Consider the following 21,873-nt stretch of genomic DNA (forward strand, 5'->3'; position numbering starts at 1 on the left):
GATTCTATTTTTAGATACCATAAAGGAGGGATTGACTCGGGGAGTCATTCCCATTTTTGTCTTTTGCGCCCCCGGCTGATCTCAGCCAGGGGCACCTATGACAGCAGCAGAAGGTATAGTGCAATAGGACTGGTAACCGTCATCTCATTGCCAATTTACAATGGCCTGGTAGACGGTACAGAACGGCTGCTAACCATCTCTGCTGTCATGCAAAAGCAAATGAATGCTGCTGTGTAGCGCTGCTGAATCGCCTCTGTCCACGGAATCTAGTACACATACGGTGACAGTGACAAAAGGCAAAACAGGCTCCATGGTTGCCACGCTATGGCGTCTGCCAGGGCAATCCAGGGAAAAAGGGCGCGAAATGATTGTCTGCCGTTGCTTTCCCAGAGGAAGGAATGACTGACGACATTTACCCAGAACCACCCGTTGCTTTCCCGGAGGAAGGAATGACTGACGACATTTACCCAGAACCACCCGCGACAATGATTTTTGCCCCATCAGGCACTGGGATCTCAACCCAGAATTCCAAGGGGCGGGGGAGACTGCAGGAACTATAGGATAGCTACAGAATAGCTACCCACAGTGCAATGCTCCAGAAATCGACGCTAGCCTCGGACCGTGGACGCACACCACCGAATTAATGTGCTTAGTGTGGCCGCGTGCACTCGATTTTATACAATCTGTTTTACTAAACCGGTTTATGTAAATTCGGAATAATCTCGTAGTGTAGATGTACCCCTAGAAAGTTGATCTATTCATTGGTATTTAACCAGTACTTGTGGGTTGCCATGATATGGATATTTCTGTCTAGGTTCATCTTTAAGCTATGTGGGTGTTTGGGGATGGAGATACAGAAAAGGAAATTTAAACAATAGGAAAGAACAGTCGAGTCTTTCCTAATATCCATTTCTGCTCATAAAGAAGGCCTGACAAGTTAAAATTATGTCTGTGTATTAAAAGTTAAAATAGCATTTGTATCTTCTAGAGAGTTAATTAGTAAATAATAGATATTTGTGAAGTGAGCAATTTTAATCTTTTCAGGGTGGACTAAAGTGCTTTCAACATATCAGGCCCAAACTTCAGATTAAGCAGTTTACCATGGTGTGGCATGTAGATATGGAATCACTGAAGTCACAATGCATATTTCTGTCAAGTGTTTCCCACACCTATAGCAAGATATAAAAGGTCTCTGCAATTTTTTTCCATTTCATCCACAACTTCTTGTTCTTATCCGAAAGAAAAATGAACACAGTTGTGAGTATATTTGTCCTTTATTGCAGTTGTAATTATTTTTAAAAGCTACTACAGTATTTATATACAAATCTGAGTTCTTTTTTACTAGAAGCAAGAGTGTTCAGTGAAGTTAGCACTGTTTTGAGAATAATTATGTTTCATGTTTCATTTGCTGGTACAATAAGAAGGTACTGTCCTGCATTCTTTGTGCAGCAATAATCTCCTTGAAATCAGTGAGAATCATGCATTAACAAGGGATGCAGGATTGAGCCCAAACTTAAGCATGTTTCATTACTAATTTTTGTTGTAATTTTTAGAGGAATCAAGAAATATTTTTGGAAGCAATCAATGTAATTTTTGAATAGCAAGAAAAATGTAACTTCTCAAAAGGAAAAGTATTGTCTGTTGTTTTCTGAATGAAATAATTAAGAACACTGAATTTACAAAATTTTTACAGAGACAAAAGTGTGAGAAATGTCTCAGACAAAGTCAGACAAGGAATGGTAAAATGCACATGAATATTACTGTCTGGTAGAAAATATTTAGCAAGTTTCATTTTTTAAATTTAGACTTTGGACTGGACTTTGTAATATTTTATCTGGTAAAGTAGTCCTCAACCAAATATGGGAATCTAGGAAATGCCATACTAGATCTGACCTGTGGTCACTGCAGTTGTACCAGTCTCAGACAGTGACCAGCACCAGATTTTTTCAGAGGAAGGTACAAGAAACCGTGCTGTGGGCAATTAGGGAATCATCAATCCACCAGATATAAATATCCCAGATTTTGTGCGAGATCAAAATCTGGATATGCTTCTAGTTCCAATGGAAAGAGGCAGGGATTTTGGGTCTGACCATCTAAAAGTTTTGATTGTTTTTGCTAATGCATATTTAATGTCAATGACTAATATTTTGGAGGAAGAAAGTGTTTGTTGAATACCTTCTTCCCTTCAGCTGAGGTGTGAGAGCTGATGTACTTTGAGACCCCACCAACGGGTCCTCCAACAGAACTAGGCAACAGTAGGTTTGGGATTCCTAATATTTCTAAGACAAAAAAACACAAGTATCAAAACAACAAAACAATCACAAAGTAGATAGATAGATACCATAAAAAGATAAACAAGTTCACAAGTAGAATTTTTTTAAAATTCCTTTTTGGGTTCCCTTTAAGATTAAGCAGTTTTTATTAAGTTTCACAGTGATACAAGCAAAATGAAATGTAACCAGGAGAAACTTACAATTGGAAAATGTAATTATTTTCAGATAATCCGCATGCAATGCAAAGTGGATAATTTTTCAAGCCTTGGGAATAAAATAGCTTCCCTTGATTCATTAATTCTGCAAGCTCTGAGTTTTGGCCTGAACTCTGTCCATGTGTCATGGTGGTTTTTAGTGTTTCTATTGCATATGAATGCTGTTATTTCTTTTTCAGGCTACAGTAATTGCTGTGCTGGGAGTCTTCTGGACTCAAGTTTATTCATATGAAGTAAGTAGACTGCCAATGCTTTGTACTGCCTAGTATTCATTTGCAATGCATTAGGTCCCTGGAGAAATGGGATAACCAGGAAGAAAAGCACTGAGGAAGTTAATGAAATGCTTATTGCTGAGCACAAAGGAAAATGTAATCTTCGCCAAACCAGACAATCCTATAAATTAAGAAGCCAATCCTGCTGTCATTACTCAGGAAGAACTCCCATTGACACTTGCCTGAGGAAGGACTGTTAGATAAGGCCCCAAAGAAGAAAAAGACCTATGAGGTCACCTCCTTCCATCCCACTAAATCAATTCAGGATTATTCCCTACAGTGTAGATATTTGCGAGCACAACACTTCCTAGGCAAGAATAATCCACAAGCCAATAGATCTTGCCATGAAGAAATTATTGCTGCTTTATACATCCTAAATAATTGTGTTCACTTTATAAACCGTTGTTCCTGGTTATCTCCCTTCTAAAAAATGTCTCCCCTTTCTTAATATTTCACCATGTCATATATAGATAGTATCTCCCTTCTTAATCATCCCTTAGTGAAGCGAGATGCAGCAGACCTAATTCTTATTTACAGTAAGGTCCCTTTACACCACTCTGGTAGCGTGAAGGGGCCTCGTATCGCCAAAGTGATGCAAAAGGGCCATAGCATAAATAAATCAGACTCATTTTAGTTCTTTAACTTCATTAGCCCTGGAATCATTATAGGTAAAATACTGTCCTTTATGTTGCACTTTTCAGATGAGTGAAAAAGGTGACTATCACATATTTTGTGTTTTGTACTCAGGTCTATAGCCTCCCAGGAACAAACGGTGACTATGTCCAGCAAACCGTGACTATTAGCAATGAACTTCATATTGCTGATATCCATGTCCATGCTGGGATGTGCTCCTCTGATACCATTTTTGACTACAAACATGTAAGTGAAACCAAGAATCTGTCTTGGCTCAAAATCATCTCAATGTTTTTTTTTCTTTTTAAACACAGTAAACTAGCTTGATACCTCTTCTTCCTCCTCATGAATAATCCTTAAACTATGTCTATTTTAGTCATCCATCTCTTTGGTTTCTTCATATGTCTATGCAATGCAACAGAAATACAAAATGAAGAAAAGATAAATTTTGCCCTTAGAACTGTACATACACATAAACACGGAGATATAAATTCTGGTCCTAGTTACAATGGTGTGAATGCAGAGTAACTCCATTGAAGTCCATGAATTCACGCTGCATTTACACTGTTGTAGCTCAGAGCAAAATTTGGCCCAGCATACAAAGAGAATTAACAACTGGGTGGCAGTAACTGCTTTCAAATTATAAACCTGCTCTTGTATATCACAGGGATATATTGCTACAAGGCTGTTTTCCCGGAGGGCCTGCTTTATCTTGAAAATGGAGAAAGGATATATCCCAGAGCTGGAAGAAATTGGACGGCTTGCTTACGAGAAACAGGTAATTCTCTGAAGTATTATGTACTATATACAAGCAAGTCACGTTAGAGAGGTGGTGTGATGGAAGTAAAAGGTACTGCCATCTGGAATACTCTCTTTTCTTAGGAGTCTTTCTTATTAGACCGATGATAACAAAACAGAGACTTTGATACTACAGTGATGCAGGTTTCAGAGTGGTAGCCATGTTAGTCTGTATCAGCAAAAAGAACAAGGAGTACTTGTGGCGTCTTACAGACTAACAAATTTATTTGAGCATGCTCAGGGATTGCATTACTAGTTAGCATGCCAGAGTCTCTGAACATCTGGTCATCAGTTTACTTGGGCCAACCCATGAAATTCCTATACAGGCAAAACATTCACTGAAATCAATCGGGATTTGGCTTGAGTGGGAATTTCGGAATTCTGCCTCTTATATGACAGGTGAATAGTAACATATTCATAGCAAAATTACTTAATATATTTATAATAACTGTACAGATTAGGAGGGTGAACATGGAAAACAAAGTGAAAGCTGCCAAAGTGTAAAACTATATGGCTGTTCTATATTATTATTAATCATTATTAAGTATTTTATTAATGCACTTCATTTTTGCTATGTGTATATAATTACCAGCACTCTTCAGCGAACTTTGTGACTATTTCCTTCTTTGTAATTAACAATCTGTTACTTCTGTAGATGATGCTTTATATGTGGCTAGAGGAAATTTGTTAGCGGTGGGTGGGTTTTCTCACAAGGATGTTACAGAAGATTAAGGAATAAGATGTCTTGCTAACTATATTTTAATATTTTCTCCTTTAAGATGATGAACAAGATGTTTTCCCAAAAAAACCTGTGGGTGCAATATGAACCCAGTGATTCTCTATTCGGTGAAATCAAGGAGTGGTTTATCTTTGGTAAACCCATTGAGAAACTCTGCAAAGGTGTGCCTGTCTTCAAGGTTCACAAGGTTGAAGGTCAGTAACAAGAATGAAACCAAATTCTTTAGAAGATGGCGAGTCTTAAAGAAGCTTTTTTCCTAGTTCTATCTCTGGTTCTGATGTGAGCCATAGTTCCTAAGCACCTCACACTCCTTCTCATATTTCCTTGGGATCTAGGTCAGTGTTAGTATCCCCCATTTTATCGATGGGTAACCAAGGCAGAGAGAGGCTAAGGGTGGAACGCTCAAAAGGAGTTAGGATAACTCCTTTTGAGCATCCTACCTTAAGTAGCTTGCCCAGGGTCACACAAGAAGTCTCTGGTGGAGCAGGGAATTAAACTAGGTCTCCAAAGTCCAAAGTTAATACCCTAATCACTGGTCTGTCCTCCCTCTCTTGCTGAATATAAAATGACAGCTTGGGCTTATCTGTGTTAAAGCAACTCTGCACTCCACAATTTAGTAACGAGATGGATTTGCTGGAGTGGTGGCCCAGGATCTGTCTTGCAAGACAGACAAAGGTAGCACTTTCTGGAGCCCCTATTGATGCTCCTCCATTACACCCTGTTGCTGGCATAGAGGGTGTGGCCATGGGAAGGGCGGTGGAGCCAAGATGCCTTTGTTCTCTAATGATGCCCTGCCAATGGCTATAGTAGGTCTAACTTATGCCAGAGCACTGGCTTGACACATGGCTGGCCCAGGACCAGAAGCACAGAAGGTAGATTAAAGCTGCATTTGCATCTCCCCCGTTTGAGTTGCACCATAAGAGTTTGATCCAACTCCCACGCAAATCAATTGGAGTCTCAAATGTGTGTTGGGCTGAACCCTAACTGACAATCAGGTCCTGTACTTGTATTTTTTTTACTTGATTTTGGAGAATTGTGACTGAAAATATATTTGTGTCCTTGTTTCCTGTTTAGGTGCCATAAGAGCTGGTGGCTGTGCTAAGGCAGGAATCCTGGGCATTTTGGGCATTTCAATCTGCGGAAAGATCAATATTTAGACATAACCCTGGCAGTGCCATTGCTTGGAATGGGCTTATTATTTTCTAGGTGTGCTCATACTTTGTAAGCCACAAGCAACGTTATTAAATTGGTATAGATCTCATTGTTCCAGATAATCAGCCTCTCCCGATCTTTCTGCAAACTATGATCTACTAATAAAAGAATGAAACATTCCAACTGCCTTGTTTTTCTTTTGCAAAACAAGCAGCACACAACTAAATGAATCCCCTCTCCTCTTATTTTTGTGCTTTTATGCTTCCCTCCAAAGCAAAATAAAGCTGTCCTTGGTCCATTCATCTATTCAGCATGCAATGTGTCATACACAATGTGAGCTCAACCTTGCAGGGTGTTTTACAGACAAAACTCCCCAGTAAAGTCAGCACCTAGATACTTCAGTGGCACTTCATAAATGTGGTGGCTAGAGATAGATAGATAGATATCATCCAAACTAGCAGCCACATCTTTAATACTTCAGAACTCCTTTTAGGATGTTTTATATAAACGTTACTTTTAGAGATGCATCTGAACCAAAACCCCAGACCTTAACATCCTCAAACTTTGAGAAAGTTTAGATCTGGAAGTTTACATTCAGCCCCTATTTTTATTGTGAGATGACCCAGACACTGAATGTGAACACCATCCCAACTTGGGAAAAGTTTGGATGGGACCCTTTGTTTTGCAGTATCAGAGGGGTAGCCGTGTTAGTCTGGATCTGTAAAAGCAACAAAGAATCCTGTGGCACCTTATAGACTAACAGACGTTTTGCAGCATGAGCTTTCGTGGGTGAATACCCACTTCTTCGGATGCAAGACCGAAGAAGTGGGTATTCACCCACGAAAGCTCATGCTGCAAAACGTCTGTTAGTCTATAAGGTGCCACAGGATTCTTTGTTTTGCAGTGCATTTCAGGTTCCTCACTCACTTAGATTGCAGTTTTCAAAGAGGCCTACATCAATTGGAATTGACTGCCTAATTTACTTATAGCCTTTGAAATCTCACCATCATTTATGATCATTATTATTATTAATAATAATTGTTTGTGTTGTAGTAGCAATTAGGGCCCTAGTCAAGGACAAGGTGCTGGGTGCTGTAAAAATACAGAATGAAAATATATGTGCCCCAAAAAGCTTACTTCCCAGATTATAAAGAATCCTTTCCTCAACACCAATTCTAAAAGCTGTGCCTATTGTTAAGTGTACTTCACATGTTTTCCCAGAGGGCAGCTTGCAAGAGGAACTGAAGGACACAAGGTAGCATAGCATAGCTACATCCCTGTCTCTTAGATTTCAGTGAGGGAATTAATATTTGCAGTGTTTGGGAGGAATGTATATTTTAGAGTCGGAAAATGCAGCCTACTGAGCCTTGAAGGGCTGCCAGTGAGCAGAGCATACTTAGGAGTCCAGGGAATTGGATAATTTCCTAACCTAGTTATTTTCAAATCTGGCTGCTTATCAAACCATCTGTCACTTATTAAAGGAGCATTTTATCTTCTTATGATGAAACTGTTCTGTTAGACAAATTAATCCTATTCACAACAGGCTGCAGGACTTTGGTGATCCAGAAAAATGTATCTAGAGGGTTCAAGGCTGGCAATTAAATCCAGGAATATTTGTGTGTGTGTTTCCAAGAGATAGGATTTTCTATTTAATAATAGTTTACCGTGAACCCAGTGCCGGTGAAAAGTGCAGGATTGACAGTCTTGAAGTGCAAGGTCCTCTATTGGTCCAGAGAAGAGGTACAGCCTGAGAAAACTTCCCCATCTTGTCCTGCCAAAGTGCCTCAACATTGCTGGAAGGGTGAGAAGGTAGTTCATTCTCCACTCAGTCTTTGGGCTCTCTCTTGAGGGTGCCATCAAGAGGAGCTATTCAGTTGAAGGAATTTCTAATGTGGACAGCTGTACTTTAGAAACTGGCCTGGGACAAGTGTTGGGTGAGAAATAATCTTTCCGCCCTATGATAATTTTTCAAGATTTTGAAAAAATTTCCTACCCCAAATCAGGACAAAAAGTCAAAATCTTGAAAATTGTCATGAAGTGACAAACCAAAAAAAAAACAAACCGAAAATGTTCAGGTTAATTGAAACTAGGGTGACCAGATGTCCCGATTTTATAGGGACAGTCCCAATTTTTGGGTCTTTTTCTTATATAGGCTCCTATTACCCCTCACCCCCTGTCCTAATTTTTCACATTTGCTGTCTGGTCACCCTAATTGAAACATTTTGCTTAGATACATTCTAAATGTTTCATTTCAATTTTCAACTTTTTAAACCCTTTCTTGTCTACATTTGTTAAAATTTGTAACTGAAAAGTCATTTCAACTTGAAAAACTGAAACTTTTCATTTCAAAAGCCAAAACTTTTCATTTCAATTTTGAAACTTTTTTTGCCAACAAAATTTCAAATTGGGAGATTCATCGAAACTATCCCTGTTACACAAACAGTTTTGTTGTTGACAGATAGGCATTTTTTAATAAGAAATGTTTCAGTGGAAAATTCCTGACCATCTCTAACTGGGACCTTCACTTGTTTTATACAGGCCATGAAACAGCCTCCAAATGTTAATTATAGGGGGTTATCACCACTGACACAGACTGTCTTTGAACTGATAATGTAGATGTGAAGGTCTGCCTACATATTCCCAATTCCTTGAGCCATCCAGTCCAGACATAGAAACTGGTTGTTTCTATTAATTTATGCTTTATTACACTGGATTCTCAATCTATAAGTCTCTGGTTATGTTGCTCAGGGGATGCTGGTTTAAAATCTGTTATGGTGCTAAGACTGAAAAAAGCCTTTGGGCAACTATCCTGCACAGTCCCCTAAGAGATGTGCTAGTTGCACAAAAATAAGATAGATAGATAGACAGATATTAGTCTAGGATTATTATTTAATAAAAAAGTATTTTAAAATAATTAATTTGCATGTATCTGGTTATCTTAATCTGAATTTGACTGTATAACTGGGTTTGTATTTTTACTGCCTGTGCACTCCCTTTAAGACTCCCATGCTGTTACAACTGGAGAACCCACTACTACTGGAATGCTAGTGCTGTGAAAGTGAAAGTGCTTCTGGGCTGCTACAGTTCTCCTAACAAAATGACATCAAACCTGTGTCTGTGGCTCTCCTTGGATTTAGGTCTATATCAATACACAGGTCCTCTGTCATTATATTTCCTGGCCAATATTTTTGCAGCAAGGCAGAGAATGAAAAGCAGAATAAAGCAGCAGTGTGGGGCATGACACTAGCATAGTGTTTTAATTTCCAGTCAATATCCTTTTTATTAAACTCTGAGAGGAAAAAAAGAAAGTCAGGCACAATCCCTTTCATGAAAGCACTTTATTTAACAGTTGGAGGCCAGATTTTAAATCAAACAATGGAAAGTATGAAATGGTGTATTTCTAAAAATAGAACTAAAGAGACAGATAAGGTGAACAAAGAATAAAAAACCCAATGCAATGGGGCTCCTGAATGATAACCAACAGCTAAGCTTAGCAACCTGAGATGTTGCCACACAGGTAAATGCCAAACAGGCCCAGGATTCCAGCATCAGCACAGCCTTGAGATTCAAACAACAGGGCTCCTCCTTTAAGGGAAAAAGAAAAGATGAGAAATGGTTAGAATATAACGAGATACTTCAGAGATCAATTAAGTATACTGCTTAGAGAGAAAGTGGCTTCCGAGAGCAGCTGAACAATGCTCTACAAATACTAGTTTCTCTAGCCCATTATCAATCTCATCCAGTCCCCATTCAATGCAATAATCTACGTTCCCCTTTTTCATGCATTATCATGTTCTAAACATTCAGGCAAAAGTGCTCACCCTGATCCTGTTGTGCGTAGTACGTAGGGACTCCTTGACAGAGATTGCCAATGGACCTTCCGAACTGGGCAACATTCCTGACGCGGGTCTTGGTAATTGAGAATCTCAGGAAAGGTGGTGGTGGCGTACCCTTGGCTGGCTATACCATAGCAGAATGTGAAGAATACAATCTTTAAGATATGTGTGAGTGTTCATTTGTGTCACCTGGGTGTCTGGCCTTGACCCAGGAAAGCATCTTTACTACTGAGGTTTGAAAATGTTCCATCAAAACTGCTTTTTGACTGAAAACTGAGTTTTGGACTCAATACAATTTTTCATGAAAAGCATCGTCATGCTGGGATGTAGCTGGAGAGCTGAGCTACAGGAGTGGCACTAACAAGGAACAAGGAACCCCATTCCAGGGTGCCAGTCCTGGGTCTGATGTTCCACATCAGAAACAGGGAGCTGGAAAGGAGCTCAAGAGGCTCAGGCCCGGAGAGGGGCAGAAGAAGCTTTGGTCATGTTTAATTTTGCTTGTAGTTTTGAGTTCTACAGAGAGGCCCAGGGAGAAGCCCTGGGACCTGGTATTCTGTGAACAAAGAGTGTGATTCTGTTAAGTCCTGTTTGATTTGGAAGAACTTCGCTGGTGGCCCAGGGAGGAGCTGGGCAAAGGGGTTTTGAAGAGGCCAGCTGAGCAAAGCTAGCATGGGGACCTGACCAACTACAGCTGGGCTTCTGTTACCTCAAAAGGGGAGTGAACTTTAAGTGTGACCTGCCCAGAGGGCTGAGTCACCCAGAAGAAGACTGCAGAACCAGATTAGCTGATAAAGGGTATGCAAGAGTGGAAAGATTCCCTGCAATGCCACATCCTGACCTGAGGGGGGTGCTCTAGTGATGCGTGTGCCCCCTGACACACAAAGACCTTGAAACAAAAAACATTTGGCGAGGAAACAACATTGATTTTGGGTCCCAGCAGAAGTAAATTCTTAAGAGATCCGCAGCTGGTATAAATTAGCATAGCTCTCTTAAAGTCGGTGAAGCTGTGCTGATATTCACTAGCTGAGTAGCTGGTCTTAGGTCAGCCAATTAGGGAATAGTAGCAAAACCATGTGACTGTAGCCAGTCATACAGCTGCTTTATCAAATACTTAAAGGGATTCTCTGAGTGGGTAGTTGTATAACAATCAATAGGCTGCAAATTTGTTCATGCAGGGTGAAATTTACCCTTGTGTAGAGAGGCAGTACGAAGCTTAGAAACCATTTATGACCCATATAACTCAAACAGAGTCCAAGTGGTGTTTAGGCCTCAGACTAGTCCTATGCATAGGAGTGAATTTCACCAAGGCATTCATCAAATCATTTTTGAATAGTGAACAAATTCATGAAAATTGCGTGCATTTGTGGATATTTCGTGAATAAGGGGGGAAAGGTCCCATTCACTAAATAAAGTTGTTGGCCCAGCTGAGAATCTGGCCCATGAAAAAGAAATAGATTGAAAATGCATTAAGATGAATACATGCCCAGGTTAACAGCATTCTATGTCTGTCTTAGATAAGAATGTGCTATGTAATTGAAGAACAGCCTAACATGGTGTACATAGTGGTATTTGAATAACATTTCAGAACTTACGCAAACAGCAATGCTAATGATACAAAACTAAACTGAAGAGGATAATGCAGCTTCTTAATACTGTTGTATTAATACAATGGGTGTGAACCTATAGGTTCTGATCTCAATTATGTCTGTTTTGTATTGATGTACATTTTGGCGTAACTCTGCTTTTCACTGATGTAAGTGAGAGAAGACTCAGGCTCAATATATGGAATACAATACCACATAGACCCAGATCACCATGCTTTTCTGTCCCATTGAGCATTTTAGAGAGTGTGGACGTGATTCTCTGCTCTTTTACACCAGTTTTAAACTGATGCAACTGCACTGAATTTAAGAGCTATGGATTCTTCCACTGATCCCAGTGGCAAAACTCCCATTGACTTCAGTAGGAGATGGATTGTGCCCTGTTTCTAAAAGGGTTTGTTTTGACTAACATTTCCTCATATGTATTGACCTCTCACCTTCTGGTCCTTGAACTTGCTGAGTTTCTCCAGACTTGGGAATGCATCTTTATTCATCTTTGCAACAATGCAAGCCCTCTTGTTGAACAGCCTGGTGGCAAAAAGTTCCTTTAAAACAAAGAAGAAACTGCTGACATGTATATTACATAACATTGATGTGAATGATTACTTATCTGATTCTGTGTAGCACCTTTTAACTAAAACATTGCTCCACTGACGAAAGCGCTGTATCTTTTTTGCCTTAATCTCTTTCTGTTGTACTCTGTGCTCCTTTATGCCTATGTATTAATCAAATTTCATGGAGCCAAAAGATTCCAAAGTTCTTTCCAAATTGATATGCCAACTATATAGAAATTATTTCACCTGACTTTAAAATGTAGCCATCACTAGAATAAAATAAAACGGGTCTTTAACTGCTAATAGCAACACTACAATAGCAGTTTAGGACAGGAAACAAATAAGAATACTACATCTAACCGAATTAAGAAAAAGGGAATTCTCCCTCTTGGAATTTTAATATAAAAACAAATGCCATGGGATCTTTAATAAATCCAAGTGGTCAGAACCTCAGTTTTATAGATGATCTGAAAGTTGCTTGTAATTCTCCAGGAATTCATTGTGATGGCATATATTTTTGCAGATTTTTTATGTATTGTTAACGACTTGTCTACTTTAGAAGGTTGTACCAGTATAGTTAACGTGATAAAATCCTTGTGTGGACATAGTTATATTGATATAAAGGTGCGTTATACTAGCACAGCTATTTGTGTATAGGAAGAGGAATAAGCTGTTCCAGTATATGGCACCTTTATACTGTTCTTGCTGTTCCCACACAGGGTGGCAGTGATATAACTATTTTGGTTGAAAAAAATCACACCCCTACAGAAATAGTTATACTGGTACAAAAAGTCCAACTGACATGACTTGCATTTGTGCAACGTGCTGTCAGTCACAGACTGAAAACAATTTTGGATTAGACTGTGCAATTTATACAGAGTATGTACATGTCCATGCAAGGGCTGATCAACCTCTGGCCAGAGGATATAAAGTACAGATGTGTAAAATACGGGGTGGAACACTGAGTCAGGGCAAGCTGTATCTTTACATTTCAGGAGCCTGATCCAGAACCCACTGATGTCCATGAGAATGTTTACATCGACTTCAGTGGACTTTGGGTGATGCCCCAGAGCAATATCTGATTAATAGCTAGAGTCAGGAACACATTTCTCCTTGGCATGTAGTAATTGACAAGTGGCTCTTATAGGTGGAGGAGGAGTAGGGGGTAAACCTTTGTCCATTCCAATATGTCAACTGTGGTATATCGAGAGCAGCACGATACAGTGGCTATGACAATGCACCGGGAGTTAGGAATCTGAGGTCCCACTGAAGTAGATGGGGGCTTTGCCAAATGCTTCAATGGAGCCAGGATTTCACCCCTGAGTTCCATCCCAGCTCTGCCACTGCTTTTGCTGTGTGACCTTGAGCAATTCACTTCCCCGCTCTGTTCCTCAGTTTCCCCATCAATAAAACAGGGATAATGACATTTCCCTTCCATTTGCAGATCACTTTGGATGACAAGTGATGTAAGCACTCCATGTCATTATGAACACCCATGTTCTTACTGTATCCTGACCTTGCTATAGTCCCAGACTGCAGCCCAACCCTTCCAACCATTGTAGCTGTTGATATTGGCAATGTGGTCTTGGTTGTTGATGTTCACGTTCTGGTGGCTGTTTCCACCATCGTTTCCTTGGTTGTTTTCATTGACAGACTAAATGAAACAGAACAGCATGAATAAGAATGATACAGTTTCGCTGCAGTCTCACCCAGGGCAAAACAAGATTTCAATGGGAATTTGGTCTGGGTAAGGATTTGGGGACCTCATTTATAGAATAAATATAGAGTCAAATGCTCCTGTGTCACAAATTGAAATGAATGGGCCTTGCCAGTGTAACTGGGTGAAGAATTTGGACAGCTGTGCATAAGATTATTTGCTCAACCTGTAGGTATCACTCATTAATATGAATGGGAATTATGTTCATTCACTAAGGGTCAAATCTTCAGCCATGCCTGAATTGCTGAACAGAGGAGTGGGAAAGAAGCCTCTTCCCAAGCCACAAAGTAGCTGAGAGACCCAATGGATCAACTCATTTCCCCACGCTCCACCCTGCAGGAACAATCACTATAAAATCCTCAGTCTTTGTGCATTCCCTCTGCTCCATCCCCTGCATTCTGCTGGGCAGGGGGTCCCTGCGGAGGAGGCAGGGGGTGTTCCATGCTGGTGCCTTCCTCATCTCTTTGGTTTGACAGCAGCATGATGATGATGCTGTCAAGGGGCCTTTCATGGCCCTGGAAAAGAGAGCAATATTTACCTCCCACTGCCAAATCATAGGTCCGTATGTGCCTCAGACACGTCATATTGTAATTTTAGGGGGAGGAAAGCCAGACCATAAATGAATACAAAGTACTTCAGATAACAGCGGGAAACCTGCAGAGTCTCTAGGGAGCTGCCTATCCATTTGAATACTGCAGTGCTGATTAAATCCCATTGCACAAACTGAGTACTTTAAGGCAGATTCTAATCTCACTTATACCAGTGTGAATCCAGAGTGACACTGCTCCAGTGTGTTTATTCCAGATTTACACCAGCATAACTGTGATCAATATTTGTCCATTTTACTCTCCGGCGTGTCTTGTCTATATCAGAAGTATATTGTGGACTTTGCCCACTTCATGTTTTTTATTGTTTTAAATATTGATTTTACTACTTGTTTCGATAAGCCATGCACACAGAAAAGTACTTGCATCCACTTACATCACCCGCCAGGGCCTGAGTCAGGCAGAGTCCCAGGAGAGCACCAATGCTTATCTGAAACAGAGACAAGTCATGCAAAGTAAAGTCATGGAATTTCTGCACATTATGCAGCATCTCATAGACCATCACAAAGCAAGGAGTTCTTTCAAAATGACTCTAAACTTGCTCTAATGTTAGAAGTGTTCGAGTGTAATATACATTCAAATGGCTAAATAACCAGCTTTTAGAAATAATTAAGGGTGAAATTTGTCCCTGTGCAGAGGGACAGCAAAAGGTCTATGTATTGCTGAAATCTTATTTATGCATTATTGTGAGTGCTTAAGTGGTGCATGGAGCTTATGATGAGTCTATGTCACCAGTAAGGCTATATTTTCAGAAGTAGTCTCTAATTTGGTTGCTTCCCTTTTTTAATGTCTGGTCCGATGCTCAAATTGGACATTCAAAATTATTATTTATTATTTGTATTACAGTAGCGCATATGACCTCAATGTGCTAGGTGCTGTACAGACTTATAGTGAGAGACAGTCCCTGTCCCAAAAAGGTTTAAGTCTTAGTAAGGGAGGCATTAAAAATTAGACACCCGTTTTGAAACACTGAACCTTAGCAATTCTATATTTGTAAGGCCAGGTCCTCAGCTAGCGTATATCTGCAAAATTACACTGAATCCAAAGCATGAGATTCTGGCCCCACTGAAGTCAGTGCGAATTTTGCATCAATGTCAGAAGGGCTAGGATTTCACCTAAAGACTGTCTGTGCAAACTGATCAGAAGTCAAGCAGACCCAGCTGTTTGGGAGTTCCCCTTGAATAAGGGGAATCCATGGGTGGTGTACAGCTGTGGTAGTAGTTCTGTGCACCCCTGTGTATTCCCTGGCATATGGATGATGGTGAGGAAGAGTGATGTGGCCAGAACTCCCTCCACTTTAGAGTTCCCTAGGTGTCACAATGGTGCATTAAAACTATAGACAACTAGTATACATTAGAGCAGCCCTGAGGCTGCTCTAAACTGAAGTGAGGAGTTTGGGACTAAACTGGCCCTAGGCAGCATTGCAAGCTGCAAAGGTATCATAAAGCAACTTTTACTTCCCACCTCTCACCCTGAAATGATCAGAGGATCAGGCCCTATTTCCATGTTTTTCTCTTTTTTGTTCCTCTTTCTTTTTAACATAGACTCAAACATAAACATAATAATTATAATAGAATTAACAATTATTGCAACCCAAGCATAAAACGTATATTTTATGTGCTGTATATGTATATATGCATGTTCAATACAATATAAAATAAAACAGAAGTATAATGTTACAATATTCATAACATTGAAATAGTGTTGCAATACAGAATATACTATATTTGAATAACTGATACATTCACTTCATTCTCAGTGTATGTCCCATTAGTGTTTTTTAATTATTACAGTGTGGTTATTCAATGTGGGCATGCAGGGAAGCATAAGGGACAAATCTACCTATCACTGAAACAGAGGGAAAAACACCTGTTGACTCTTGTAGAACCAAGGCATGGCCCAAGCAGTATAAATTCATAACAGAATCCATGTCCATCTAAAAGCTGACTCTGATCTCACACTGATTCTGCTGTCTTCAGTACAGTTACTCCAGACTCTAAACTCTTGTTGAGGAATTGTTTTGGGAAAGGAAGTTTTATGGCCTGTGTTATGCAAGAGCTCAGATTAGATGATCACCGTGGTCCCTTCTGACTTCGGAATCTATGATCAATGCATCCATCAGAACATCAGTGACAAGCTGCGTATAAAGGAGATCAGTCAGACACGCTGAGTCTTAGGGGATGAGGGTTGGATGGCTCAGGTGATTGTTAATGGAACACAGAACCCTCCACTTCAAAGGGTCTGATCCTTCGCAGCTTCACTCAGGTCAGTAATGATCACTCATGAGAATAATCGCATTGACTTTATGAATGAGAATTACTCATCACACTAAATTTTGCAGGACCTGCCATTACCAGTTCAAATCCAATCTTGCTTCGGGGTTCTATGTGAAATCAGCTGACAGTCCAATTCCTAGAAAACAGGCATCTATATTGCATAAATAGCCACCACAGCTGCTACCGCGGGAACCTTTGTTGGAAGTGTCAACATAGCACCTAAGTACTGAATGCTCCAGGGGGCTGAGCGATTTGCCCCTGATGGTTCCAAGACACTAACTACCCATCTCAGATGATCATTCCCAGTTACATTTGAGGCCCATTGGGAGGACAATGGAGGGAAAGCTTCCATTGCTTCTGCACCTGCTCTAGAGTTAACCAGATGACTTCAGTCTCTGCTAGCACTCTCAGGGCTGCACCTTTTAAATTTACTGCAAATAGACTTTAATAAAATAGACTTGCAAATCCCTCTGTTTGATTTGAGCTAGATGCCCAGCATTGTAATGCCGTAAAAAAACAGAGCAATTCCTTTATAGTAATAATTTAATAGCCATCATACTGAAGGTAGAACGCACCCATGAGTAACCTAATAGCCATCACACTGAAGGTAGAAAATATACTTACTAGGTTCTTCATTTTGTCCTCAGGGTGATACTCAAAGAAACAGCTAGAAAATGCCTCAAGTTCACTGCATATACAACTATGTATATATACTTCTCTTATCAGCAGCTAGGAGGTGTATGGAGATAGGAAATCTTCAGCACCCTAGAGTGATTAAAGTTCTTTCTCTATCTCATTCCCAATGAACAATCTAATCTTTTGTCTTACATGGACTAATTAACAACCGGTTTTAAAGTCAGCCTCCTCCATCTCTAGCTCCAAAAAAATAAATACAAAAAATGACTCAGCTTAATGTATTGAGTATTATTTGCCCATGGTGCAGTGCTCTGAGATAGCTACCTAGGGGTCTGTTTAAAACAGAAAAAAGTCTGAGAATGTGACAATGTCAAAACTACTCTCTTTTTGGCTGAAATTCACATACTTGCCGGGAGCTCACAGTCATTAGGTCTTATGGAGTCTTGCCCTTTGCAGCACCCTTGATTTCCCACTGGGCCAAATCTTGAAGTCTCTTACATAGGCAAATCTCTGATAGAAATTAGTGGCCGGAATAAGGATGAGGCCTATTGACTCTAATGGGAGCAGAGGGTATGTAGCACTTTGCAGGAGTCAGTCAGTACTTTGGAAGTTCAGGCCTATGTAGCGCTTTTCATCTTCAAAAGGCTTCAAAGTTATGATGATCATAACTTATTACGGCAGTGCCTACGGACCGATTCAAGCCCATTGGGTTAGACCTTGAACACCTGGTCCCTGCCCCAAAGAGCTTACAATCTAAACAGACAACATGGCCACAGTGTGGGGCAAAGAGATAGAATTTGAAAGCAGAGTGAACAGTGCTATGGCAGCAAATCTCATATTAGTTCTATGTTTTGGGGAGAGTGGGTTTACTTAGGAAGGGATAGGCTTTAAATCTGTCCTCACAGCACCCACGGGATTCATATAAGTGAAGACAGTTATCTCCAACTATGCGATGGGGAAACTGAGGCAAGGAGATTAAGTGATTTCACCAAGTCTTCAGAGGAAATCGGTGTCAGAGCTGGGATTAAGCCTCAAGAGTTCCTAGTTCTATTTTCAGCCCAATACACCATGACTCTTTCTCTCTGGCTTCAGAGTAGCAGCCGTGTTAGTCTGTATCCACAAAAAGAACAGGAGTACTTGTGGCACCTTAGAGACTAACAAATTTATTTCAGCATAAGCTTTCGTGGGCTACAGCTCAAAGTGAGCCGAAGAAGTGAGCTGTAGCCCATGAAAGCTTATGCTGAAATAAATTTGTTAGTCTCTAAGGTGCCACAAGTACTCCTGTTCTCTCTGGCTTAAATTTCTCCATTTAATCATACTAAAAAGAAAAGGGACACCTTTTCATGGTGGGAGGGATACAGAGCTGTAACCCCCACCTTTTTAGAAGTGCCCCTCACAGAATCATGAATGGGAGAGACAGACAAATAGCTTCCAATTATAAATAAACCAATGCAGTGCCATGCAAGGAAATGCAGGCAGTGCAATGCAACATTGTTCATATATACTGTGTCCTGAGATGCTTTGCTGGATGGATCCACTCTAAGCAGCAGGCTGAACTTTTTTGTTCGCACAGAGGGAGGCAAGATTTTTGTAGGGCTCAGAAAGAATGTCTAGAGCGTGCATGGTGCTGAAAGCCCTGAAAGCAATGGACCGACCTGGGGAATATCAGGGTGGAAATGGAATAATTGGAAAAGTGTTTCCCTTCAGCATATCTCTGCTGGATCAGAAGAGACATGAAGGAATGAGGTGGGGAGATTGTTAACGAGCATTATCGCCTCTTTCTGGAGCATTGTAGTGAGAGAAGAGCCTGACCTCTGCTCCCCAGCTATCTCGCTTGTGTCAATTCCCCTGCCCCCTAAGCGTGGCTTTGTTCATTACTCTTTAGATTATTTTTTCTGAGCTTTAAAATTACAGCAAGCAGTATCAATGACATTGCTTTTAAAGGTGCAAGGCCAAATTCACCATCAGCTATGGTGCAAGCAGCATGATTGAAGTGAGTGGGGCATGAATCACTGCTGCCTAGGTGGTCATACCTCTAGTAAAGGCAGGGGAGCCGAATTTAGTGTTTGAGGTCCAGATCCGCAGAAGTATTTATGCTCCTAAATTGCCCGTAGATCTTGATCAGTGGAAGTTGTTCCTTCTGACACCCAGGCTGAATTTGGTTCAATTGAGCTGTGCCTGGTTATCCCAGGGGTGAATTTGACTCACCACAGCTGTTAATTACTGATTAGACACTAGACTGGGCTCTGTTTACCTGTGTTTTAATAGTGCACTCATCTCTGCCCCATCTGAATGCCTAGCAGGATCTTTCACAGAGTAGTCAGAATTGCTGTGCAGTCTGCATTTTGTCACAGCCAAGACTTGACCAGGCTGCCTCTAGGCGTCATCTCTGCCTGCAGATCCCTGGTGCAGGATCAGGGTTCAAGACAGTAAGAGCTGGGCTAATCTCATGGCAACTGATGGCTGCTCTTTGCCTATTGCCCTGAGGGAGACAATCCAAAAGTGATAGTGGGATTATGAGAGACACAGCAAGAAACTGAAATAGTGCAAACCTGTTGTTACAATTTTAACATGAAATGTTATTGATTTTGTTTTTAAAAAATGGATTTACAGCACAGCTTATAATGTGTGCACAGTCACACTGCACATCTGAATAACTGACCTATATACCATATGTTGCAATTCACAAGTGCCCACCAGATAGCAGATACATATTCCCAAAGGGCTTGGTCCTGCTTTCCTTTCTCCTGTTATTGGAAGTTTTGCCTGAATAAGGAGTTTAGGAGTAGGGCCTAAATCAGCCCATGACATAGATATTGCTATATCAGGCAATAGGGGAGCAGGCCTTCTGTTATAGCCAAGGAACAGACAGAACTAGTCAGAGTACACATGCAAAGACAGCATCAAACTTACCTTTGCACTCCCCTGATCCCGGGGACGAAACTAAATAGAAGGAAGCATTATCATCCCATTTTTATAGAGGGGGAACAGTGGCACAGAGTCTCAAAGGTAGTTAGGTGCCTAGTTCCCATTGAAACCAAGAACCTTTGAGGATATAGGCCACTGAGACTGATGTCGAGTCTGTGACAGAACCATGGACTCAATCTAAATCTGCTGAGCCCTCATCTAGTGCCTTAACAAGACAATCTTTCCTTTCTACATTAAATGTACTTTTCTTCATAAAAATGGAAAAATCAAAAGTAGGGGGCTTTGTCCTTTGAGAAAGCAATACTCCCCAATTAAATATTAACAAGCCTTTAGTGTACATTGTCTATTAGTTTTGAAGGCTGTGCTGTATATTCTGTAGATTTGTGTTTGGAATGCAAGCCAATGGTGAAACAAAGACCTTCAGTGAAAAGCTCCTAGATACATTATCATGCTACCGTTTGGTTTGCCTTGAGAGAGGGGGGATAAAGTGTTCTGAGTTCTGCCCCTTTTGTACTCAAACATGGAAGGAATTTGATCCAACTTTTCTTGATCTCTTATTTTAAGCTTAATTTAATTTATTTTAAGCCTTATTTTAAGGTATTTGGGTTTGTGCTCAAGTGTGTTATTGTCTGAAAAATGATGTTGCAGAGTCATATTTATCAATTTCAGCCACTTCCCAATTGAATTTGCTGAGGTTACTAGTCAAAAGATGATTTTTCTAATAACCAGTGCTGCAAATTTCACCAGAAAGCTGAGGGGCAGGCCCTCAGTGGGGGAAAATCAGTGTAGTTCTGTTGAAGTCAATGGAGTAACACAGATTTACACCTGTTTAAGATTCCGGCCTTGAAACTCCAGCTGGGCTATTTCTGCCTCTTACCCCAATAGCAGTCAGAGAGATTCTGCAATCAGAACTTAACTAACAATTTGCTGATGATATATGAGCCAGAATAGAATCCAGCTCCCTCTCCTGTAGCTGAATTGTATCTGAGGAGTTAAAGCTCACTTATCCTTAGTGAGGCATTTGACCTCACGAGGGCATAGAGCAGAACTGCATCTCCGCAGGTAAAGTTAAGCATGCTAGGCATTTATCTCAGACAAAGAATGATTGTGAATCCATTTAATCATCATACATCATTAATGGCTCTGAACCTTTCCCATGCCAGGTCCCCCCAAATCCCTCTTCTACAGAGATGGGACTCCAAAACTATTTAGTAATATGGGCAGGGTAAGCTGATCATGATCCCGTGGCATGTCTTCCTGAGAACTCCCAATTAACAAGCACTCTCACCCTACATACAAACTTCAGGCCTAATCCTGTTACCATTAGCAAAATTCCCATTGACTTCAAAGGGGAATAAGGATCAGGCCCAAAATGGCTGCAGAACAAAGCTGGGGACAACCAAAAGCTAGACAAATACAAGTGCACACATCAACAGTGTACAGCTCCCTTTTGGGTGGAGGACAGCTGGCAACCAGCAAATGGCAGACAGCACATTGGTGGAGTGAGGGCAGTTTTGTTCAGACTCGACAAAGGAGATCCCTTATTCTTACCCAAATTTCCAAAGGATTTTCAATGTAAACAATGCACTGAGCACACAGGATACGAGGGTTTGTTAGCCACAATGAGAAGACCTGCAC

The 21,873-nt window shown here is 40.6% G+C and overlaps 2 protein-coding genes across 2 annotated transcripts in view; one reads left to right on the top strand and one right to left on the bottom strand.

Moving 5' to 3' along the window:
* The window catches only part of GKN2 (gastrokine 2), a 129,762-nt gene extending 123,675 nt beyond the window's left edge, over nucleotides 1-6,087 (top strand). Inside the window, exons 2-6 of the mRNA XM_039527932.1 lie at nucleotides 2,668-2,721; nucleotides 3,508-3,639; nucleotides 4,061-4,171; nucleotides 4,971-5,124; nucleotides 6,005-6,087. Coding sequence (XP_039383866.1) covers nucleotides 2,668-2,721; nucleotides 3,508-3,639; nucleotides 4,061-4,171; nucleotides 4,971-5,124; nucleotides 6,005-6,087 — 534 coding nt within the window. The remainder of the gene's footprint in view (nucleotides 1-2,667; nucleotides 2,722-3,507; nucleotides 3,640-4,060; nucleotides 4,172-4,970; nucleotides 5,125-6,004) is intronic.
* A 3,435-nt stretch (nucleotides 6,088-9,522) lies between these two features.
* Nucleotides 9,523-21,311, bottom strand: LOC120397297 (gastrokine-1-like). The gene is made up of 7 exons (XM_039522996.1): nucleotides 21,267-21,311; nucleotides 20,221-20,250; nucleotides 14,772-14,825; nucleotides 13,590-13,727; nucleotides 11,957-12,064; nucleotides 9,904-10,042; nucleotides 9,523-9,667 (listed from the first exon to the last, which is right to left on the bottom strand). The coding sequence occupies exons 1-7, from the start codon at nucleotides 21,309-21,311 to the stop codon at nucleotides 9,573-9,575; spliced, it is 609 nt and encodes a 202-aa protein (XP_039378930.1). The 3' UTR covers nucleotides 9,523-9,572.
* Nucleotides 21,312-21,873: the final 562 nt, after the last annotated feature.

This window comes from Mauremys reevesii, linkage group 2 (genome assembly GCF_016161935.1).
Source record: "Mauremys reevesii isolate NIE-2019 linkage group 2, ASM1616193v1, whole genome shotgun sequence".
NCBI classification, from domain to species: Eukaryota; Metazoa; Chordata; order Testudines; family Geoemydidae; genus Mauremys; species Mauremys reevesii.

What these genes read in the sequence shown, in the direction of transcription:
- LOC120397297 (XM_039522996.1), bottom strand. Translation starts at nt 21,311, where the DNA reads ATGCTTAACTTTACCTGCGGAGATGCAGTTCTGCTCTATGCCCTC. An exon ending in CAGTCTGGGACTATAGCAAG is followed by an intron (nt 12,065 to 13,589) that starts GTCAGGATACAG and finishes TTTGTTTTAAAG; the next exon opens with GAACTTTTTGCCACCAGGCT. An exon ending in CTACGCACAACAGGATCAGG is followed by an intron (nt 9,668 to 9,903) that starts GTGAGCACTTTT and finishes TTTCCCTTAAAG; the next exon opens with GAGGAGCCCTGTTGTTTGAA.